Source organism: Falco cherrug, chromosome 16 (assembly GCF_023634085.1).
Source record: "Falco cherrug isolate bFalChe1 chromosome 16, bFalChe1.pri, whole genome shotgun sequence".
Classification (NCBI taxonomy): Eukaryota; Metazoa; Chordata; class Aves; order Falconiformes; family Falconidae; genus Falco; species Falco cherrug.
In genome coordinates this window covers 5085609-5107584 of record NC_073712.1, presented here as the reverse complement: position 1 = coordinate 5107584, position 21976 = coordinate 5085609, and the positions used below count along the sequence as shown (strand labels likewise).

Here is a 21976-nt window from a genome sequence, read left to right as displayed (position 1 = left end):
GCCCTATCCCCGGAAGGGTTCAAGACCAGGTTGGACGGGGCTTGGAGCCACCTGGGCTGGTGGCAAGTGTCCCTGCCCGTGGCAGGGATTGGGAATTAGATGGTCTGTAAATCCCTTCCAACCCCAACCGTTCTATCATTCTATTATTTAAAGCATTCTATTATTTCTCTGATGGCCGGGTACCGTTATCCTTTGCCCTGCTCTCATCTAGGGCCAAATGTCGAAAGAGTCAAAGCAAGTTGTCTATTCCTAACTCTAAACATCACCGAAACAAATCAAGCAGATTAAATTCTCTGATCTCTAATTAGTGCTTACTCCACCTCATCCCAAGCAGAACCGTTGTGGCTCTGAGTCTGACACACTGGGGAACAACCCGCAGGCAGCCCGGCCCCTCAGAGAACGCCCATCCCTTGGAGATAGGTGGGGTCCTCTTGGCAGAAATACTTTGGAATATTAAAAAGCAAAATCACTTTAAAACCAGGTGCCCTGTCAGCGTGCGACCATGTTCTTAGCTTTACATATCATGGTCAGCACCTTCCCCTCTGGGGGTCCTGGGTCTCCAGAGCATCCCAAAGCACCCTGAGGCAAAGCTGGGTTTCAAGCATTGCAGGGAGCTGGGGGGCTTTGTTTGTTTTTTGTTTTTTTTCTTAATTAAAAAGCAAGAAAAAACCACAGGTGTTAATTTGAAGACATCTGTACGTCTGTAGCTCTTGGTACTGGAGCTGACCTGGAATAAAAGCCAGCTCCTGCAGCGAGCACCAGCCCAGCCCCACAGCAAGGCGCGGGTGCACTTCACAAAGCCCAGTTGCCCCATTTCCCTTCAGTCTTTGGCCTCTGCAACACCTTGGCCGTAAGGAAAATCCTACTGGTTCCAGCCCCGTGCCCATCCTGGCGGGGCTCGAAGGAGACTGGGGCTGTTTGCACAGGCAGGCAAGCTGCTGCAACCCCCAGTGTACCTTCAAATCTGCCTTTTCTGCTCTTCCCATGACCACAGCCAAAGTCAGAAAAACAGTTGCAGGGCAGCACCATGCCGGGAGCGTGAAGCTCAGCTCTCAGCAAGAAACCCAGCTCTAACCATCCTGCCATAAATCCTTACGTGCAGAAACCCTCAGCTCTTTTATCTTTCGTTTCCTTTCCTGAAATAAAATGACGTTCGTAAAGTTGATGACTGGTCCCCACGTCCCTCATGAAGAAGATGCAAAGATTCAGTTTGCTGCACTGAAGGATTTATTTGGCTGGTTTATGGGAAGCAGCGGGATCGATGGGGAGGGGTGGGAGTTGTGTTTTCCTGGGCTGGCGGGGTGCTGACAGCCCCCTGCCCACCCTCAGGGCTGGCATGGCCATCGGGAGATGGTGCGGGGCTGGCGAGGGCTGGGCTTCCTGGTGGGACTCAGGAACGTGCCTATGGACCATGGTAGCGAGCTTGGGGCTGCCAGTAGTGCCGTGGGACAGGGGGACACCACATCCCATGGGAAAGGGCCTGATCCTGTCACCTCTCTGCCCGATTTCTGCCTTTCACTCCACCAGACACCATCTGCCCCTCTGCTGAGCTGCCCTGCGCTTTCTGGAGATGCCACAAGCACGATGAAGAACCAAAAACCCACCAGGCTCATTTTTTGCGGACCCCAGGTTGCTCCAGAGGTTCACACCAGCCCCCACCCTGGGTGCTGGCTGTCCCCCTCGCTCCCATCCCTCCCCACAAGCCACGCTGTGCTCCGAGCTGTGCCGTGCTCGTTCATCCTGCCCGTATCCACCCTGCCCTGGAGGGTGGCCGGTGCCGATGCAGAAGCCACCCTGGACTCACCTGCTGGGTGCGTGCGGCCGGTGGGTTCTCCGCGGGGGCTCGGGGTGCTGCCTGGGCTGCGCTTCTCTGCGGCTCAAGGGTGAGAAATGAGGGAGCGGGGGGAGCCCGTGGACATTTGGGCCATCACCTGACTGCTGCCAGCGCTGGCAAGCGCTTGGTATGTCCAGCTGACTGCTGAGCTCTCCAGAGGGGAAAAACACCCCTGGGTGTTAAAGGCAAACAAAGCCGCCTGTGCGAGAGGGTTAAGGATGGGGGGAGAAGGGGCCAGCCACGTACGAGGCTTCCCAGAACACGTGGCCACACGCCGGCTCGCTTGGGCAACCTCCTCTCCAGGAAAACAACCGTTGCTTTTTTCCGGTCTGTTTTCCACTTGCAAAAGCCCCCTCCCCAGGCTGGACCCCCCTGGTGTTTATCCCCTCCCTGCGGGAACAGGCTGGGAGCTGGCAGGGAAAGGGCGGTGGGAGCGGGATGGACACCAGTTTCCCAGAGCTCCCAGCAAACAAACCTACTGGCCGTTTGCTCCCTGTGTGGGGAAAACACGCCAGGGCGACGCAGGGGACAGGCGAAGGGGCTGGGATCGCTGGAGAGAGGTGGGGAGAGGGGCTGGGATGCTGTGGGACAGACTGGATCCCCAGCCTTTTTGGCAAAGAAAAGCTGTTTACGGCAAGGGGGGCAAGGCTGGGGTTTGCCCCCCCGCTGGGCAGCCGGTGAGCGGATCAGGGAGCGGAGCCCGCAGCCATCCAGCCCTGACCCTGCCAACAGCCTCGTGCAGGGAAAAACGACACCTCGGCACTTGGAAGCAGTGGGGGGAATGGAAAAGTCCCGGGGAGCTTCCTGCCAGGGCCAGATTGTCTCCTCCAGTGAGTCAAGGACAGCACATGTCCCCCCCGACCCCCTCCGGACCCCCTTCCAAACACCGGCGTCCTGCCGAGGGCAGGCATCCTCTGGACATGCCGTGCCAGCCCCGTGCATCCCAGGAATACAGGACCCGTGGGTTATTTAGGAGGCCACACGGCCCTGGCATGCCCCAGGACAAGGAGGGTGCCCACCCTCAGCCCCCCGTCCTGGGGCACCCGGGCCAGTCCCCAGCAGTAACTTGGGGACGTTACCAAAGCAGTTTCCGCGGCTGGGGCCCCGCAGGCTGCCGTGGGGAAGGTGCTGGGAGGGCTCTGCAGCAAACCAGCGGGAGGTTGGGAAGAAAATCTCACTGTGGAGATAACGATTGATGGATGTAGTAATTCTGGCTAACTGGAGAGGAGAAAGCAGGCTCGCGAAGACCAGAGGGATCGAACTGATGGTTGGGGGCAGAGGCTGAGATTAAAGGCAAGAATCAAACAAAGACCCTGATTCCTGAGCTCTGACTTCACTCTGCTTTATGCTGGTATTTTAGCTCAGGAAAGTGCCTTTCTGTTGGTTTTTTTTTTGGTTTTTTTTTGGTTTTTTTTAAATAAGCTAGGTTTCTGAAGGAAAAAAAAGCTGACACAGGCACTCTGCCGGGCCAGCCGCCGCACATCCCCCGCCAACAACTTCTGAACCCATCAGCCAGTCTTTGCAAAATGCAACAGAGGCATCAAAAATTCAGGGTGTAAATTCCCCAGAGGTACCTTGCCACCTTCCAGCAACAGGGTGGAACGTCTCCCGGCCACGACTCAGCTCTGCATCACCTGCGCCGTGATGGCCCTGGAGCAGCTAGAGGCCAGGGGAGAGGGCAGGCTGGGAGTAAAACATATAAGGCACGGCTCAGCATCACGGACCATCCTAGCAGCAGGAACATGCTGGTTCCCAGCAGCTGCTTCTACCTTCTCCTGTCCCCCAAGTCAGGCTGGTCTTGGTGTTTCCTCCTCCTTTTCCAGGACCGATGGGGCAGAGCAGGTCTCCACGCCAGCTCCCCCTCGCCATGCCCACCACGAGGGTGGCACGGGCAAGCAGCGCATCCCGACATCCCTTATTCTGTCCTTCACGTGCTATAGCACATCACTCCAAAAGCCCCTGAAAAGAGAAGCCAAGCCAGTATGCAATCCCCAAACACATCAGGCTTTATATCTAATCATTACTGGGCTGGTGGGAGGGGGCCGGGCCCGTGATGGGGGGGTCCCTTGGGCTCAGCGAGGCAGGACCGAGCACCCAGATTTGCCCCGTGTCCCCAGCACGGGTGTCCGGCTGCTGCAGCGCATCACCAGCGCACACCTTTCTCCTTTGCAGAAACCCATCCCGCTGGCTCTCGTATGGATTTTTAATGCACGTGTTAATTGAAGCAATCTCATTTTGATGGCGGGCGTATTGCCGGGCCGGGAGACATGTCCTTTGCAGTTACCGCTCCATTAAAACAAGCGCACGGAGGATGCCGGAGCTGAGGCCGCCAGCGGCTGCGGGGTCCCCACGCAGGCAGCCGGGCTGATTGCGGCCGCAGAGCCGCAGAGGCAATTACTCAGCCTCTTGTAGAAAGCAGAGCACTCTAAGGGGAGAGCAACCCTGTCTCATATTAAAACTATGCTAATTAGGAACTAATTACGAGCAGAAAGATATTATTACCCTCGGCTAGCCTCAGGCTGCAGCCTCAGTCCTGACTCCAAACCTTTCCCAGCCCGGCACGGACCCGGGCAGGGTGGGCACGCCGTCATTAATAAAAGCGGAGGGCAAAGCCTCGGGTGAGCCAGGGCCGCCTGGTCCCCAGCGCCTGCGCGATCTCAGCACCACCAAGCCTCATCCTGACACGACCTGTGCAGGGCCCTTCTCATATTAAAGGACTAAATTTATATCTGCAGGAGTGCCGGAATGCAACGGCGCGACGGAGGGCAGCCTTGGGCGTTAAGGAAAAACAACAAAACCTGCCGAGGACACACGCAGGGAGCCAGCGCCGACCCCGCTGTGCGGTGCCCACCCTTCCCCCCCCTGCCCAGGCGCCGGCTGTGCAGGGTTTTCCCCTTTCCACCTCCGAAGGCTTTGCACCATCCTAAAGTCTTTGCACCATCCTAAAGTCTTTGCTGCTGTTTTATTTTCTTTCTCCTCAGACAGGCAGCGGTGCCAGGACCTGCAGCCATGGCACGGTGACACCAGGACAGCCCCCCCCCCGCCCCCCCTCAGCCATACAGCCAGGCTGGGTCCCTCGCCACGCGCCAGCCCCTTCGTGCTGGGTGCTGGAGCCTCATCTGCCGGCTGGCAAACACACATAACCCCTTGTTGAGCTGTCCTTGCTGCTGGTGGCACCTTTGGGACCCCAGCTGGGAGCAAGGCAGGAGCTGGTCTCCCTCAGGGAGCATGGGGACCCCCCCTCCAGACCCGTTTCTGAGCTGTTTTCCATGGAAGTGGCTCAGCTGCAAGCGCAGCCCCTGGCCAGCAGCTCCTCCCCACCCTAGGGTGCTCTGCTGTTGCTGTTTGGATCCTGAGACCTGTTTTGGAGCCGGGATGTAAACACGGAGTCTGGTCCTACACCAGGTCACCGTGAAGTGACACAGGCCAGGCGGTCTCCTCCATCAGAGGGGAGATCAGCAGAGGCTCCAGTGTCCTCCTGCCACCCGGGAGCACATCCCCAGCAAGCTGCTGCTCTGCCATGGGAAGGTGGTTTCAGAACCATGCTTCTGAGACGGGAAAACCGTATTTCAGAACGCCACAGAGAACGGGGCACCTTGGACCCGAGTGACCCACAAAGGCAGGACTGGGCTTCGCTCTCCTGCATCACAACCAGGAACAGATCCGAAGCAGCTGTGGGCACCCACGAGTAAGGTCTGCAGGGAGAAACTGTGCCAGCAGCGCACCACGGATACTGCAAAAAGAAAAGCCGGGGGGGCTTGTAGTGGGTGACTCTTAAGGGGGCATTGAGGACCCACCTGATGGCCTGAAGGGAGCCAGGCGAGGGGGCTGCTGCCTCCCTGGTGCCCAGCACGGACCGCTACCCTCTGCTACTCTTTCACATGGGTACAAATGGCACCCCAAGCCAGGACCTGGGCAGAATCAAGGAAAACTATAAAGCCCTGGAGGTACAAGCAAAAAATGTCAGTGCCCAAGTTATTTTTTTCTTCCATCTTACCAGTAAAAGGAAAGGGCGCAGCCAAAAATAGATGTATAAAGCACATCAACTTCTGGCTTCGCGGCTGGTGCCGTTGTGAGGGGTTTGGCTCCTGTGACAACGGGACATTCTTTGACTATAGCCTGTTAGGGAGGGATGGGATCCATCTCCCTAGAAGAGGCAAGGGGATCTTTGGCAGCCGGCTGGCCAGCTCGGCGAGGTGGGCTTTAAACAGAAGCACCCACGGGGAGGGGCCCAAAGCAGCGATGCTCACACCATCGCATCCACCTGGGGAACAAGCCAAGCCAAGCAGAGCAGCAATACGTGTTCCTCAGCTGCATCCCATGACGAGAAGCAGAAGACCAGCCACCACAAGGGTGTGCGTGGCTACGGAGGGTCCTCTCGCACCCCTCCTGGGGAACCTGCCTGCTCGCCCGCCCCTCCGCAACACCTGTACGCCAACACACGCGGCGCCGGGAGCGACCGGGAGGAATCAGAGATCTGTGTGTGGTCACAGGGCCGTGATCTCGTTGCAGTTACAGAGACGCGATGGGACAGCTCGCACGACGGGAACGCTCCGAGGGCTGCGGTGGGGGTGGGCAGTACAGGGTCTGGCTGGAGGCTGTGGCTCGCGGAGCTCCCCAGGGTCAGAGCTGGGTCCAGTGACCTGGAGGAAGGGACAGAGCGTACCCTGAGCGCATTTGCCGATGATACAGAACTGGGAGGAGCGGCTGATACCCCAGAGACCTGGACAGGCTGGAGAGCTGGCGGAGAGGAACCCAACGCAAGCCAACAAAGTCAAGTGTAGGGTCCTGCACCTGGGGAGGAACAGCCCCGTGCACCAGGTCCGTTCGTTAATATGCACAAAAATATTTTGCAACGCCTACCTGGAGACCGTTCTTTAAAGGTTGAATGAAGTCACGGTGGAAATTCTGGGGCAGGCGTTAGGGAGTGATTGCTTCGGACAGGGGCCATGCCGCAGGGAAGCGCCTGCGGGCAGGACTCACTGGCCATGCTTTTGCTTCTCCGGTTCCCGTTGATCTTTCCAGGAGAACTGGCACAGCGCCCTGACTCCGCGCCCCATAAATAAGGCACAGCATCAGCTGTCATGTCAGCAGGAGACAAAACATTTAATGTGAAAAGCTTTAAATGGAAGCAGGAAATGAAAAGATAAAGGGCAAATTTTATTTTAGATTCCTTGTTGGTACATATTTTCATTTCTGACAGTAAGGGGATGCGATGGCTTTATCAGCTCACCGTTGGAGAATTTATTTATAGAAACTTAATACTTTGCAAGAAAGTGGGAGGGGGGTGTTAGCGACTCTGGTTGAGCAAATGCAAGTTGTAAGGAGAGCAGGGCAGGGGGATGAAGAACCCAGCTATTCCCTCTTCTCTGAATAGACCCGGGGTTCTGGGAAAACTGCTGGAACCACAGAAATTATCAATACAGCGCGTACAGAGCAAGCAGGAGCTCAGCAGCACGCGTGGCCCGGCTGCTGTCAAGATAGCAAATGAAAGAAGGGACGCGGTGAGAAGACTTATCACAGAAAACATCATGGCAGCTTGGTTGAAAGCAAACATCCTCTGGCACATGTAATTACACCAAACCGAAGACTATTTCCTAACCTTGAATATATTTCAGCTGTAACTTAGCAACCCAAGCCGGGTGAAAGCTTCTGAACAGGAATGCAGGTTGAGAGGAGAGATTTAGCCTCGCATTCCCTTTTGTTCCCATACCTCAGCAACAGCTCCGCGCCAGGGAGGGGGCCAGCTCCCACCGGAGCCACAGCAGCCACGGAGCCGACCTCCTTCCGCGCCGGTGGAAATCTCCCCCTTTGTCATCCAGACCTACGTTACGAGATTTTAATGAAAAGACTGAACACGAGTGAGTCAACCGTGTCCACAGAAGTTACACAACGATGATTCATGGACTACTCCACGCCATTTCACGAGTAGACTTTGAGGAGTTGAAACTCGTGGTAGCGCATGTTGTGAGTCACTGACACTCAGGTGAGAGGAACTGAAAACACTCAAGGAGTTGGACCCTGAGGACAACTCAGACTTGTCATCAAGATGTGCTTACGTGTCTTCTACTCTCCAGGCCACCTTGGAAACCTTGAGGACCTGGTAAAATTTTAGTCCAAGTCTTGACTTTCTGCCCTTCTCCTTGACATAAATACCCACCCTTTCACCGTGCTTTACAATAACGTGGCTTGAAGCCTTGGGACACAAGGAGGGGAGCGATGTGTCCAGTGACAGCAGCCTGGGAGCAAGGGACATCCATCCCGCTCCAGCATCGTATCCAGCACTTCCCTCATTGCTTCTCAGTCAACCTGTACCATCACCTGGCACTTCGCATCATGTCCCAAAAACCAGGTGAGCTAACCGCGGCCCCAGGATGCCATGGCACGCAGGATCAGCGGCGTGGCCCAGCGTCGAGATTCTCTGCAGCAGCTGTTGACTTCAGACACCCGACGTGTGCAGAACTGCCTTCCAGAGAACAAGCGCAACAACACGAGGCTTGAGGCACTCCGGCTCCGTTACCACAGCCTTATTGCACCATCCCATTCCCTGCTTTAAATAACTCCTTTAGTACGGGCCACAGAAATACCGATCAACCCGCTGAACTAATATTTAGTTTCACAACCCTCCAAGCTGTCAATCTCGACAAAAACGCAGCTAAACAAGCTAACTGCTTTTCGTACGTACCTCTGCTGGGCGCCAGCTATTCCCAAAAGACAGATTCAAGTTGCAAGCAAACACTCGAGACCGCTGGCTATTGCGCTGAGATCACTGAGCATCACAAGGATCCACGTCGTCTCATTAGGCTGTCATGCAATCCCCGTGCCATCTTCAATCTTATTCTTAGAAACTGCGAGCTCCCGTGGGAAGGATCTATTTGATCTCCCTGAGCGAAAGCACTTGGAACAATTTGTGACTCCTCAATAAAAATAAAGGTAACAAATCATTTGTAATAAATTTATTTGATATAGTGATTTACAGAGCCGAACATATAAACAGCACCAAGCCAGTGAAAATTGTTCTACAAAAACGAGTTTAATACAAAAAGATGACTGCAATGCCTGACTCTTCACTTCTGGATTTGGACGGGTAAAAAAAGCTAACCCAAACCCCACAAATATTTTAGAAAGGCTTAAGAGTGTAGGCACCGGTGTTTGCAAAAATTGCTACGGCAGCAGTGATGACCTTGTTACAAAATTTCAGAAGAATCAAGGCTGCCTTCACTTTATTCCCTATTTTATTAACAGTGGAAAAAGCTGGTCTTGAAGACAGCTGTTGAGTGTCCTCTTGTGTTCAAACACCCTACCTCTGCAACCGAAAAGAAAACATGGGGTAAGAGTCAACTGCCCTCCCCGTGTTTTGTTCCTGGAGAAATCTGCGCTCTCCGCTCGTTCTGGTTGAAGACCCCCAGCAGGAGGTACGGAAGGAGTCTGGCGGCCCTTCCGCAGCAGCCTGCGGGGCACACGGGTGGAACCCCCCCCCAGAGCCAGCAGCGGGGCAGAGAAGTGCAGACTTCACACCGGGAGGTGAGCAGGGACCGGCCCAGGGAACCCACCTTGTACATGGCCAGCCTGCCGAGCGGGGAGCAGGGCTCCGGCAGCCGTCCTAAGCCAACCCAGAGCCTCGAGAGGAAGCTTTCCGTGCATCCAGCGTCAGATGAATGCAAGCATTCACGCTGTACCTGTGATGCTAAGGAGAACAACATCCACTCGTTGCATGGGTTCAAATCACCGCTGGCTTCTCTCTGCAGGTTTTACGAGCTTATGCCAGAAATTAATTTGGTCCCTGCTGCCTTAGCGGTGAGCTGGACAGTTGTTTAACAACATCAGGAAGAGCAGATTAGCAGTATCTCTGCCTAGCCTAAACTGCCACACACTGATGCCATTTTCTTTGAAACAAACACTGGTTTGCTGGACATAAAAAGAAACTTAAGTAACCAAACAGTTATAGATACGAAATATGATGCTTGCAGCACAAACAGAGGATTTGATCGCTGCTCCTCGCGCCTATTGTGAGGCTGCAGGAACATTGACTTGGCAATCCCTGTATCGACACTCCACACATGGTACATCTCTGCTCTGACACACGGCACACACATTGCAGCTGCCCAGGATAAACACATACATTCAGCCCTAAACAGCCTTTCCAAAGCTGCTCTTTAATAGAAAGCAGTCCCTTTGGCTAGAGCCACAAGAAAGCGCTTTTGGAAGCTTCCTACATCCTTTATTTCCCCACCCCCCCCACCCCCCAGAAATCATAAAGCACACAGACTTAAAAAAAAAAAAAGAAAGAAGTAAAAAAAAAAAAAAAAAGGCAAAAAAAAAGCGCGTAACAGCGTCACAACCACTCTTCCATCCTGCCAAGGCACATCAGACTGCCCTCCCTCTAGGACAACCTTCACCCCACTTTTCCCCCCCTCTCCCCCATTTTTAAAGGGTGAAGCCAACACAAACATTTCCTCGCCAGGAAGAAGCAAGTGCTTTCTTTGTATGATAAAAACAAATTCTAATAAAATGCATCTTAACTGCCACCCTAATGTTTCCATGGGAAATGTTAATCTTTAAACACATTCCCTGATGGATGTTGCCACCAGTCAGCCTTTGCAGAACTGAGGTCAAATTTTGAACACCTAAACTTTACAGAGATCTTAAGCCCCTCAATATTAAGTATGCGTTTATTTTTTCTTTTTTAAAAGAGTTGTTCTAGGTTTCCTTGCCTATGGAAGCCAGATATCTACTGTAAGGCTAACTTTGGTGCCATTCTGGCTTCCCACCAGCTCAAGTCCATTTTCCTTCCAAGCCAATGTTATTGCCCTGAATTTCTGTGTGTGAAGATTTTCAGAAAGAAGAGCAAACAGATACGTGCAATCCCCAACCCCAGGAGATTAGGACCATGACCTGCTCTTTCCCACCACCAGAGAAGGGGCTGTCCCCTTGCAGAGGTCCACAGCGACAGTTGCTCAACTTCTGCTCCTCTTCAGTGCTCTGAATCAGAGAGGTAAGAAGGCTGAGTCCATCTCCACACAAGCATATCTTCTCCTGCTACTCTGTGCGATTCTGTCTGAATCCGTGACTCATTTGAAGCCAGGAAGTCCACAGCTCTCTCCCAGACCCGTTTCATTTTTTTTCTGCAAGAGAAACAGCAAGAAAAAGAAAATAAATTAGAATCATATCTTCATTGTGCTTTCCTGCTCAGAGCAATTGTGGCTGCTGATCAAGCTGCCGCCAGCTGCCTCCTGTTCCCTGCGCAGACAGTAAAGGAGATTAAGCCAGAATTCTGGTTTAGAGGCGATTTCAGGCCAGGACATGAAAACACAGGTCCCACCTGGGGGAGCGGATGAGACCCACTGTCAGTACCAGTAACTGATGACTACCCTGGAATTTCAAGCTCAATTTGTATCGCAAAGGGACTCGATCAGCCAGTTGCCCTCACCCTTCCTGCATGCAGAGAGATCTCAGATGAGGGAGGACAAACTGAAGTTCACTCCAGTTTTGAATCAGCATCTAGTATTTGTGGGCACCACACACACAGAGATTGGTTCACAACAGCTGAAACTACCACTAGTAGGAAAAGGAATTTTGTGACTGATAAAGGGTGAGGATGCTGAAGAGACTGCAGCACAGGTAGCGTTCTGTGCCATCAGGAGAACAAAGTAGCTCCATTTAACCAAAACACAAGAAACATTCCTGCAGAGGCGAGCAAGCAGCACACAAACCACAGAGCACCAGGCTGCAGCTCTCTGGCCCCATCACCATGGAGCAACGATCTCGACCACCATTTCTTTCTGAAAAAGCGCCAAATCCAGCCAGCTTACATCTCCTTTCCAAGCTGCCCAACTCAAACTGGTAACTGTCCAGGCAGCAACATACACAACCACTTCAGAAGAGCCTCCCAGTACCCTGGTTAGCTCACGGGAACACGGGACCTGTCAGGAGAATAAGGTATGACGACTGAGAAAGAGGATAGCATCCTACACACGTTAGAAGGTGGTGAGAAAATGAGATGCTCCATGCCCAAGCAAAGCAAAATCCAATTACTGTTTGATAGAACAATGACAATACACCTGTGTGACTGCACAAAATATCAGCCCGAGGACTGTCACATTAATCTGCAGCAGGTTAAGACACAGCCTGAGTTATGTCAAAATCCTTTATAAACTGAAAGGCCAGACAGACTCTCCTTGCAGTCCAGCTTCCCATCAATTGTCTGCTCGTGGTCCGCTGCCCTGTATACTGCATTTTTTTAGCTGAGCTGAATAACATCACGCGGACAGCCCTCCTTAATGAATAACATTCAGCTCACCTGCTCTGAGGAGGGATGAGGCTGTCCCGAACGTGGAAAATGCCGACATAGGGGTAACGCTCCAAATTCCGTTCCCATTCCTTATAGTGATCCTGAACAACAGCTGGAGAGCAGGAGGACAAAACAGTGTGAGACCTCAGCATCGCAGAGGGGAGAACAGGGCTACTTGCATTTACAGAGCTGTTGGATTTTACCTATGATCTTCTTCACCATTTCATACATAGCTTGTTCCTCTTCCTCCATCTTCCGCCAGCGATACCTAAGGAAGATCAGGATCGCCCAAAGAGTTACCAGACCTAGAGGAACAAAAACAAATGGAATCCAATAACTGACAGACATGTACTTGCTGGATGCTAGCAGTTTTATTTCCAACACTGCCTCTCCCCAGAGGCAGCTTTCTCTCCCAGGCCCGTTTGGAACTGAATCCAACCAATTCATTTTGTTCACCAGTGCAACTGTGCTCTGCAAAAGCCTCGGTGCTGACAACACCTGCAGCAGAAAAGCACATGTGCACGTGGGGAATGGGGGTTGGAAGGCCTCATCACAGAGTTCCGCCCCCCACCCCAACCAGAAACCTCAGCGCAACCACAGGGCTTCAATTCTCTAAGTCCCAGAGCTATCTCTTTGCTAGAGGCCTCCCCCACAATAATCACTTAGGAAGACTGTCAAGCTTCACTGCTCCGAAGATAGCTGCTTGATAAGGAAATAAAGCCTGGGGCTCCAGCACCAGACAAAAATTCAGGAGATCTATATTGAAGGTTTAGCATTGACAAATGCCCCCCCTTACGACATAAGCTAACTCTACTATCTCAGTCTCTACAATAAACATAACTATCCCCTTTCACCCCCACCTTGTCTGGCTAGATTATAAACTCTCCTAGTCAACACTCATCTCCCGTTATCACCTCACTCAGTAAGACCTCTGCCTCAGCTAGGGCATGACAGACTATTCCAATAAAGCCTCTAACACTGGAATGCTACAAGTCATTATTAAAGAGGCTACAAGACTCTGCAGCTTCGTGCAAGAAAAGAAGGAAAACCCAAATCTTTTAGGTAGGTTAACATACTTACTTTGCAGACCATAGTAATGGGTACTTGAGGAATACCCAGAGAGCTAATCAGCTTGCTGATATAAAGTGTTAAGCACTCTCAGCACAAGAGCAGGTCTACAGGTCTCCCTCTGCTGCCAGAACAAAGGTTAATTAGAAATTAACTCATCAGCAGATTTATCTCACCACTGCTAGTAATTTCATATGGCTGGGAGAATCTGTGCGCACGCACGAGATCATCTCTGGCTAGCAAGGGGAGAAGCTGATCATTAGTATCAGTGACTTACTCCAGAAAAACAGGAAAAGGTTCGTGATGGCAGTGACCATTGCCCGACGGAAACGGCAGCCAAGCCCCATCTGAGGATGGGCCGACTCGAGACAGAACACTTCCTCCACTTTGGTAACTGGTTCCGAAAGGTCTCTGCCTTTTAACCTGATGGGAAGAGGCAGAAAATCTTCACTGAAGAGAGCAGACACTCCAACTGCAGTCTTTAATCAAGACAGAGAGAACAAACAGACTGCAGATGCAGTAACTCGTTCTGTGCACCACATCGAAAATACACCAACGTCCTTGCAGCTCCTCTTTCCAGAACATTTCGGGACTGGCTGCTTAGCGAGGAATGGATATGGCTTTAGAAAAGGCAGCAGGGCTGGAACTCCCACTGGTAAACCAAAGTCTCCCTCTGCAGCCTCTCTGACAGCACCTCTCAGCGTGCAGAAGATTAAACTTTAAATTGGATTCCCACCTCCCAGCACAGAGAAATGGAAATGTTTACTGAGTCACTCATCAGCAATTGCAGAGAGAGCAGTTGAGGGAGACTGCGAATGTCCGTGGAGGTTGCGCTGTTTTCCTCCGTACGGATGAGGATATCAGTTTAGCTAGAAAAGTGACAAGGCATCAACTGTATCTGCAGTGAGAACAGACACGCCCTCGGAAAGCATCCACGGCAAAATCGATAACACAGCCTCCTGCAAAATCACTTCTACACACCTGCTGTGCTATCCGACATGCTTTTAACTCACTTCTTTATACACAGATGTACACTGATGTGGTCTCCTTATTAGATACTCTCAGCCAACAGGCATCAAGTAATTCAGTGAGAGCCATCAGACTCAGAGGAATTGGACTACAGGGGATTTTATTTTTTTTTTTTCAGCTACTATCTAATTCTATGTTTACAATGAATAACCTATTAGACAAAGACATTTTCTCAATACACTAGGGCACAGCTCACAAGCTGCTGACAGCTTGGGTTGGGTTACTGGATTCTAATTGAAGCTGGAGACACGCAGTTGTTTCCCACCCCCTTGTCTTATTTACAACCCAAATTCCATGAAAATACTTAAAACATGCAGCAGAATTGCCCGGTGCAGAGCTCATTTTCAGTTCTGCCTCTCAGACTAGCACCTAGAAAAATAATCTCATGTAGTGTTTCCTAAAAATGCCACCCGCAGGTTTTTAAGAATGCAGAACTCTCATTCTGCACGCTAGGCGGACTTGGTGAAAGCGGATCCATTCGGTGAACAGCCGGCAGAGTTGCTAATTATGAAAATAAAAAAATGGGAGTATATTGTATCATACAGCTCCTGACACGAGCAGTGCTCCCGTATAAAAACATGAACTTGAAAACTCTGGATTGCAGCCCACCTACAAATCCAAACCTGCCACTAAGGAAACTATGTCCTGTCCTGGGAATTTGCCACACACCAATAATCAAAGCAGTAGACGTTGTCTCATCCTTAGATCACAGCAGCAGCAGCAGAATTATTTATTATTTTTTTTTAGAGAAAAATCGAGCAGTGGGAATTCATACAAGCTATGCCCACCAACTCCAACGTTACTACTGTTACAATTCATTTAATCAGAGATACATTTAGCAATGTTAAAACGCAAACAAAAAATGCAGACGAGTTAACACAGACTAGAGGCAGCCTATGCTTCCTGGAGGAAGATAATGATGTCTGCGGACTCTGGATAACAGTCTTTCATTAGGTTATGGCTTGAATGTTGTATTTTTTACCTGAAAAAACTACTCTTTTTGCCATTTCTCACATACTGAAGAGACCACTAGCCAAGAAACCCAAGAGAAAAAAGCACCACGGATGACCGATCAACACCCTGCATAGTCAGTCAAGCCATTCATTTCACCATGTACTGTGTGTTCTGCCAGAAAGACAATGACACTAAAGAAAAGATAACACTCAACAATCCCTTTTCCTCTCCTCCTCACCAGGACTTGCCGCAAAGGATCCCAAAGCATGGGTGGTGTTACCTATTGAAGGCAGTGCTTTGCTGTCCAATAAATCCTTCGGTCAAAGGAGGCAGTTTGACACGATACTGACACTCTAATGGTACTGAAGAAAAGTTATCTTGGGAAAAGTGACTACATGGGCAAGTTTAATACGCGTGCTGTAGTTGCAGGACTGGGGGCAGGACACTGACCACCACTTCTAAACCTCGCAGGAGGAACAACACGACTGTTGATAGCTGTAAGTAGCCCTGACCTCAGATTTACACCTCATCAGCAAGACAGCACGTTCATGAACGCGATGTCCCCCAGCGCAAAGGCTGGGAAAGAGACTCCCAAGGAATGAGCTCAGTTGCCAGTTTTTGCTGCAGAGCTGTACTTTTCGTTTGGAAGCTTGCCCAGCAAGCACTGACAAAGCCAATCCCAGATTATCTTCTGAAATCTACCAGCGTACGGGAGCTTTTAGGGCACACCACAGAGGATGTCAAATTACCTATCGGCCAACACCAAGAAACGTATCTTTGACACAGCGGGCTTCCACTTACCATATTCCTAAATCCTTGTTACTGTTTAGTATCCAGTGCAGGGCAGCGTCAAACTTCTGTGGGGAGCTACTAGTTACATTCTGTTCAGAAGAATCCATAAGAAGATTAGTTCTCCATTCATTTAAAATACCAAATAACATTTTTTTGTAACAGGAGTGAGAGAATTCATTCCGTATGGTCTGTCCCTAGGTTAATTCTTATCATAATTCTGCAAAATGGAGGAAGGAGAACTAAATCTGAAGGTCTGTCTGGACTAAAGTCTTCTGACTACAGTAGATGATGCATGAAGCACTTGGTGAAATAACACTATCCCAGACTGTTAAGACTAACCACTAAATACAACATAATCTTACTGACAGTTTACCATGAAAGAAATGGAATGCTAGATCAAAGCAGTCTGTCTTCTGACACTTTGGGATATAGAAAAATCCTTCTTCTGCCCAGCCCTCAATCCAGGGAAATTTCTGGTTTCAGAAGACTGATGACTACGGTGAAACAACAAACCATTAAGTTAGATTTACAGGGGCTGAATCAGAGATGTAGGAGAAGATTATTTTCAAAAGAACTGCTGAGAACAGGACTGGCCAAAGGGGAAGCCAGAGATATGGGAACGAATCAAAACAGGATGGGGAAGTAAAACAGATGGTGAATTGCCTTAGTATCTATTATTTATTGCCTTATAAGAGACTAAGCACTATGTTATAACAATAGCTGTTCACAGCCTACTCACCACCACGTGATCCCTCGCTTCACTAACCCAAACGCATTTGCTTTTTAGATTCTCAGGGTTTCCGCATTCAAAATTACCTGGTAAAAAAGTCAGGAAGAAATAATGTTTTGAAAAAAAGCCCTTGATCAGTTCAGAAATACACTGAACTGTCTGGAAATGCTATCCTTTAAAATCGCCTGTAGCTCTGGGCAAAATGATTACAAGGTAAGATTTATACCGTAGGCAGATAAGATTATGACTATTAATAAAATGCTCAGCCACTGCATATAGGTTGGGTAAGGGCAATCAAACCTCATGCTTCAGTGTGTGAGCTACTCAACACAGAACGGGGGTGGGGTGGGGCGAGAAACACTGTTTCTCCCCCTGGCAGAGTACATAACCACCTTTCCGGCCTAACACCCTGCAGAGGGGCTCCTTCCATCAGGTATCAAAGACTGTGGTTTTGGAGTTAATGATCAGCATTCAAAATGCTTCTAGGGAGCCTAAATCGCAGCTCTACTCTTTACCCAGGCAGAGAAATGCTGGCGAGGAACTAAATCTTCTAAATCTTGCTTCACAAAGTTGACTAAACAAATGTGCTGAGAGACTGTGGAAACCTGGTGGAAATTCTGCAGCTGCCAAAGCCTGATCTGAAAAGATTTAGACATTCTGTGAAGCTTAAGTATCTAAAGGCTTCAGTCTTGTTGAGGTCTGAAATCTAGAAAACAGAACTTAAGCACTTTTACTGATTAACACTGCTATACATCTTGCTGAGCAAGTTTCTGCTCATACACTGAAATTTCTAGCTGCCTCCTCCACCACAAAATACTAGTTACGGACCAGATTTCTCATACATAATAGAGCCTGGCTGAACTAATGCGCTCTGCTAGCTCCTCAGCTAAGACAGCTTGGCTTACTCTGTACTGAGAAAAAACTGAGAGCACTACATAATCAGCCGCCCCATTTCAGCAGAGAGCTGGCAATTTCTTAAGTCACTTTGACTTTATTTGTAAGAACACATCAGCTTACACTTACTGGCTCTGAGTGTCTTGAAGACAATCTCAAGATGCTGGTAGAAAAGAACCATAAAACTGAATTTTTCTACCTCAAACTCCCAATATATCAAGTGTAAATAAGGACCACTCCGCAAGAGCACAGTGATACGAGTGCATTAGCTAAGCACTATTCAGAATAAAAATAAACACATCTTTTTCTATTTTTCTATTACCTGACTTTCTCTGAGCTCTTCAAGTGGAACTGACTGTTCCATAAACTACTCTCTTCCAACTGAGGTTAAAAACATCCAGACAGCTGGGAGAGGCAGTTTGCTGAACGCCAGTAAGTTTTTTGTAACAACAATTGGAACTTACCCGCTTGTATGGACAAGTAGTTATACAGCTCGTGCAGCACATTCATTATTATGTCCTTCTGTTTAGCTTGACAGAACTGAAAGTCAGAAACAGGTAACACACATGAATAGACCAGCAGCAACAGGACAGCAGTCAGACTAGTTAAAAATACCAAACCCAAATGCCAGCAGTGGGGTTTGGCTCAGTCACGCACCACTAGTTCAAATTAAACTTACCCACCGCAAACAGCTACAGTTTCTGAGTCAAAAACAAGCTAGGGCACCCTCCAAAAGCGCCACTGATGCCCACAGCCCAGACTGCACCTCCAGACAACCCCTCTGACTGACCACGGATGGGATTCTTTGCCTCCAGAACATCACAGGAGACTTAACCGTAACTCTAATCCAAAACGAAATTGTCTCTCTCCTAATACTACAGGATGATAAAAGAAACCGGGCTGTACAGACGTTTTATCATGGAGTTCAGGGAATTAGGTGGATTAAATCTTGTATTGTTAAAGCCGAACACAGCTTTATTGCAAACCAATATCACTTCTGTTACAACTATTAAAGAAACTGATTCACATAATTGGGAATTTAAATTTTTATCTTTTGGAGTCTCGTATACAGTCCTAATTTAATCTGGCTCATTAATTCCAACTCATCAAGCCACATTTTTTCTGTAAGACGATAGAACTAATTATTTTACAGTGATACTGATATTGTTGGAAGTTACCTAGAATAATTACTCTTCTGAGAGAATCCCCCATCCACAATACTTGAAGATAAATAAATATATGCTTACATCATCCGTTCTTTTGTCACAATCCACAGGCAAGAGATTAACTATGAGAGAGAAGGGGAGGGTGAGTTAGCCGGCTGCAAAACAAGAGCTTTGATCAAGAAAGTAATTAGCTTTTTAAAAGAAGGCTCTGCTTTAAAGGCTGATTCTGCTATTCCTAATCTCATTCTACGTGGTACCTTGCTATGCAAATAACGCATTCAAAGCACTGCTTTGGTAGGCAGCACTGAAAGCAAAACAAATAAAATGGGCACAAGTGCTGAATTCTGTTCAGCTGGAAAGTAAAAACTGAACGTTTTAACAGCTCCTGTTTAAGTAGATGTTTCACGCTCTTTAACTATCCCCTGCTTCACACTGATCTTTTACAATCTAGCAATGCCACTTGCTGCACGCCACGGTCACCTGAAATATCATGGCGGTAACAGGGATTTAAATCAAGCCTCCTCAAGGCAAAAGCAGAGGATTTATTTTATTTGGAGCTGTTAGCTCTGCAGATGATGGCCTCTGGTTAACAGCTCCCTCCCGCCCCGACAATTGGATCCACACCGGCCACCGGTCCACCATGCAGTACTTTCCAGCGATCTTAACTCCCCGAGAATTCAAAGAATTTGCAGTTGTGCTGCAAGATTTCTTGCTTCAAAATGCCACGGGTTTCAAAAATGTCTAACAAAGTTGTAAAGGGTGCATCAGAAATTCAGTGACATTGGACAGTTTTATCCCGACTTTGAGAAAGGAGGAAACAGCTTCCCCAGCCCATGCACAGCACACAGACACCTACGGGCACCGTGTGCCGAGTTTAAGGACTTTTCACCTTCCCAACCACATCCCAAACCTCCTCTTCTTTCAGTTCAAAGCCATGAGATGACAATATTTCCACCTGTTCTAGCTGGGGAACTCTGCTTTGAAAACCAGCTGATGGGGAAGCCCCTTTTTATTTCTCATCAAAGCTCTGCCACGCTTGAAGTACCAATTCAACCGCCGCACTTCGCACGTGGCCAGGATAAAGGCCACGGAGGGCTGTGCTGTGCCGGGGCTAACAGTAAAAACACGCAACCGGCAATTACACAGATGTTATGTTACACAATGGACAATCATAAAATACATCCTTGGCCTAGCAGGAATGTCACTCTCCATAAAACCCATGATTTTGAAGAACCGAAGGCCAAACTCAGTTGAAAAAAAAGCACACACTTGGCTTAACTTTCCATGACTAACAAGGTTTCCCATGGGCAAGGGGAGATGGAAATGGGGCCAGAAACGGAGACGTTATGGCAATGAGGATGATAAATGCGATGGCAGTAATAAAGGCAAAGAGGAAAAGAAAGGTAAAGAATAAAGCTTAAAAGCAGGACGAAATCAGTACACGTACAGTTCTCCTCTCTCTTGTCAAGCCAGCCTGACCCCATCATCTTCACCATGAGGATGCCCAGGAAAATCATGAGCAGCACAAAGCTGGCGAGGCAAAGGAACTGGGAGAGGTAGTACTCGAGGCCTTTGGCCTTTCCCTCCGTCTGCTGCTTGGGGGTCGACCGCAACAAGCGAGGGCGGGAGGTCACTCCCTGTCCTGCTCCCGACCTGTCCCACCAGCTCCCCGAGGTCAGCCCCGCATCGCCTGCAGCCCTCCACGGGAACCGCCGGATCAGGCCCCCCCCCCACCCGCTGGGGTTCAGCTCCCTGTCCGCCTCCTTCCGAGCACTGGAAGCCAAATCCTCTTTCCCTCTCCCAAAGTGGTGACTCAAGCCCCCATGTCCCCCCGAGGCGCCCCAGTGGGTGCTGGGTGTCACCTCGCTTTCCCGCCGCCACAAGCTGTTAGAGGGGAGCCCCTTCCTCTCCCCTGCTGTCTCCCACTGGGCTCGGGAGCTCTGCCCCCCAGTTCCTCCTCCCGACGTGCCCCAGTAGCTCCTGGATTTCAGAGGCCCGCTCTCATCGCTGGGAAGGGGTTTGGGGCCAAGCCCCGCACTCCTGCCTGCGGAGGTACCCCAGGAGGACGCGGAGCTCAGCCCCCCGACCCCATCCAGGGATGTCCCCGACGCAGCCCTGACGCCAAACCCCCCACTTCTCTCTGCGGACGGGCTCCACTGGGATGTGGTGCTCGACCCCCGAAACCTGTCCAGGGATGGCCTCAACCCAGTGCCCAGCCCCCCACTTCTCTCTGCTGACATGTCCCACTGCAACGAGGAGCCTGCGCCCCGAAACCCATCCCGGGATGGCTCCAGCCCAGCGCTGAGCTCTGAGCTCCTCTCGCTAAACGTGTTCCACTGGGACGTGGAGCTCAGCCCCCCGAACCCATCTGGGGACACCCCCAACCCAGCGCTGAGCCCCCTGCTGCGCCCTGCAGATGCGCCCCACTGCGAAGGGGTGCTCAGCCCCCCATGCCCATCCAGGGACGCCCCCAGCCCGGCCCCTCCACCTCTCTCCACAGACGTCCCCCACTGCGCTGAGGTGCTGAGCCCCCCAAAGCTGTCCCGGGACAGGCCTCCCTCAGCGCTGGTGCCCAGGCCTCCGCCGCGGCCCGGGGGGGACCCGCGGGAGTCCCCCCAGGCCAGCCCGCCACCCTCCCCAGACGTCCCCCAGCGGGACGCGGGCTGTTGTCCCCCTCCTTCCTCTTCCTCCTCATCCTCCTCCTCATCCTCCTCCTCATCCTCCTCCTCACTGTCGCGGGCGGCCCCGACGGCGCTGAGGTCGAAGCCGGCGCGCTGCCGCGAAGGCGAGGCCTGTTGCGGCCTGGCGGGGGTGCGGGCCGGGCTGGGCGGCGCGCCGCGGCCCCTGCGCTTGGCCGCCGCCACCTCGGCTCGCAGGCAGCCCAGCTTCTTAATGTAGACCTTGCGGGTGGTGGCGGTGATGGGCCCCGGCCGGTAACCGAGCGCGATCAGCTCCTTCCGGAGCTCCGCGTCTGTCAGCTCCGCCATGGCCGCGGCGCTGACACCAGGCCCCGCCGGAAGCGCTCCGCGAGTAGGGAAGCGCGGCCGCCATCTTGGGAGGGGCCCGCCGCACGGGCGCGGGCCGCCATCTTGGGAAGGGCAAACGCGGCGCTAAGGCGCCATGTTGATACGGGAGGCGAGGAGTAAGCGCCATATTGAGAAGGTCGAGGGTAAAGCGCGGCTTCCCGGACCCCGTTCCCGCCATCTTGTGAAGGCAGG

The 21976-nt window shown here is 51.1% G+C and overlaps 1 protein-coding gene across 1 annotated transcript; it reads right to left on the bottom strand.

Moving 5' to 3' along the window:
• Positions 1-8775: 8775 nt before the first annotated feature.
• On the bottom strand, positions 8776-21804 carry LEMD2 (LEM domain nuclear envelope protein 2). The gene is made up of 9 exons (XM_027816551.2): positions 20206-21804; positions 18840-18880; positions 18057-18132; positions 16708-16784; positions 15978-16057; positions 13471-13616; positions 12329-12430; positions 12135-12237; positions 8776-10959 (listed from the first exon to the last, which is right to left on the bottom strand). The coding sequence occupies exons 1-9, from the start codon at positions 21743-21745 to the stop codon at positions 10809-10811; spliced, it is 2316 nt and encodes a 771-aa protein (XP_027672352.2). The 5' UTR covers positions 21746-21804; the 3' UTR covers positions 8776-10808.
• Positions 21805-21976: the final 172 nt, after the last annotated feature.

What these genes read in the sequence shown, in the direction of transcription:
- LEMD2 (XM_027816551.2), bottom strand. Translation starts at nt 21,745, where the DNA reads ATGGCGGAGCTGACAGACGCGGAGCTCCGGAAGGAGCTGATCGCGCTC. An exon ending in GTGACAAAAGAACGGATGAT is followed by an intron (nt 18,133 to 18,839) that starts GTAAGCATATAT and finishes TCTGACTTTCAG; the next exon opens with TTCTGTCAAGCTAAACAGAA. An exon ending in AAGCGAGGGATCACGTGGTG is followed by an intron (nt 16,058 to 16,707) that starts GTGAGTAGGCTG and finishes TCTTCTGAACAG; the next exon opens with AATGTAACTAGTAGCTCCCC.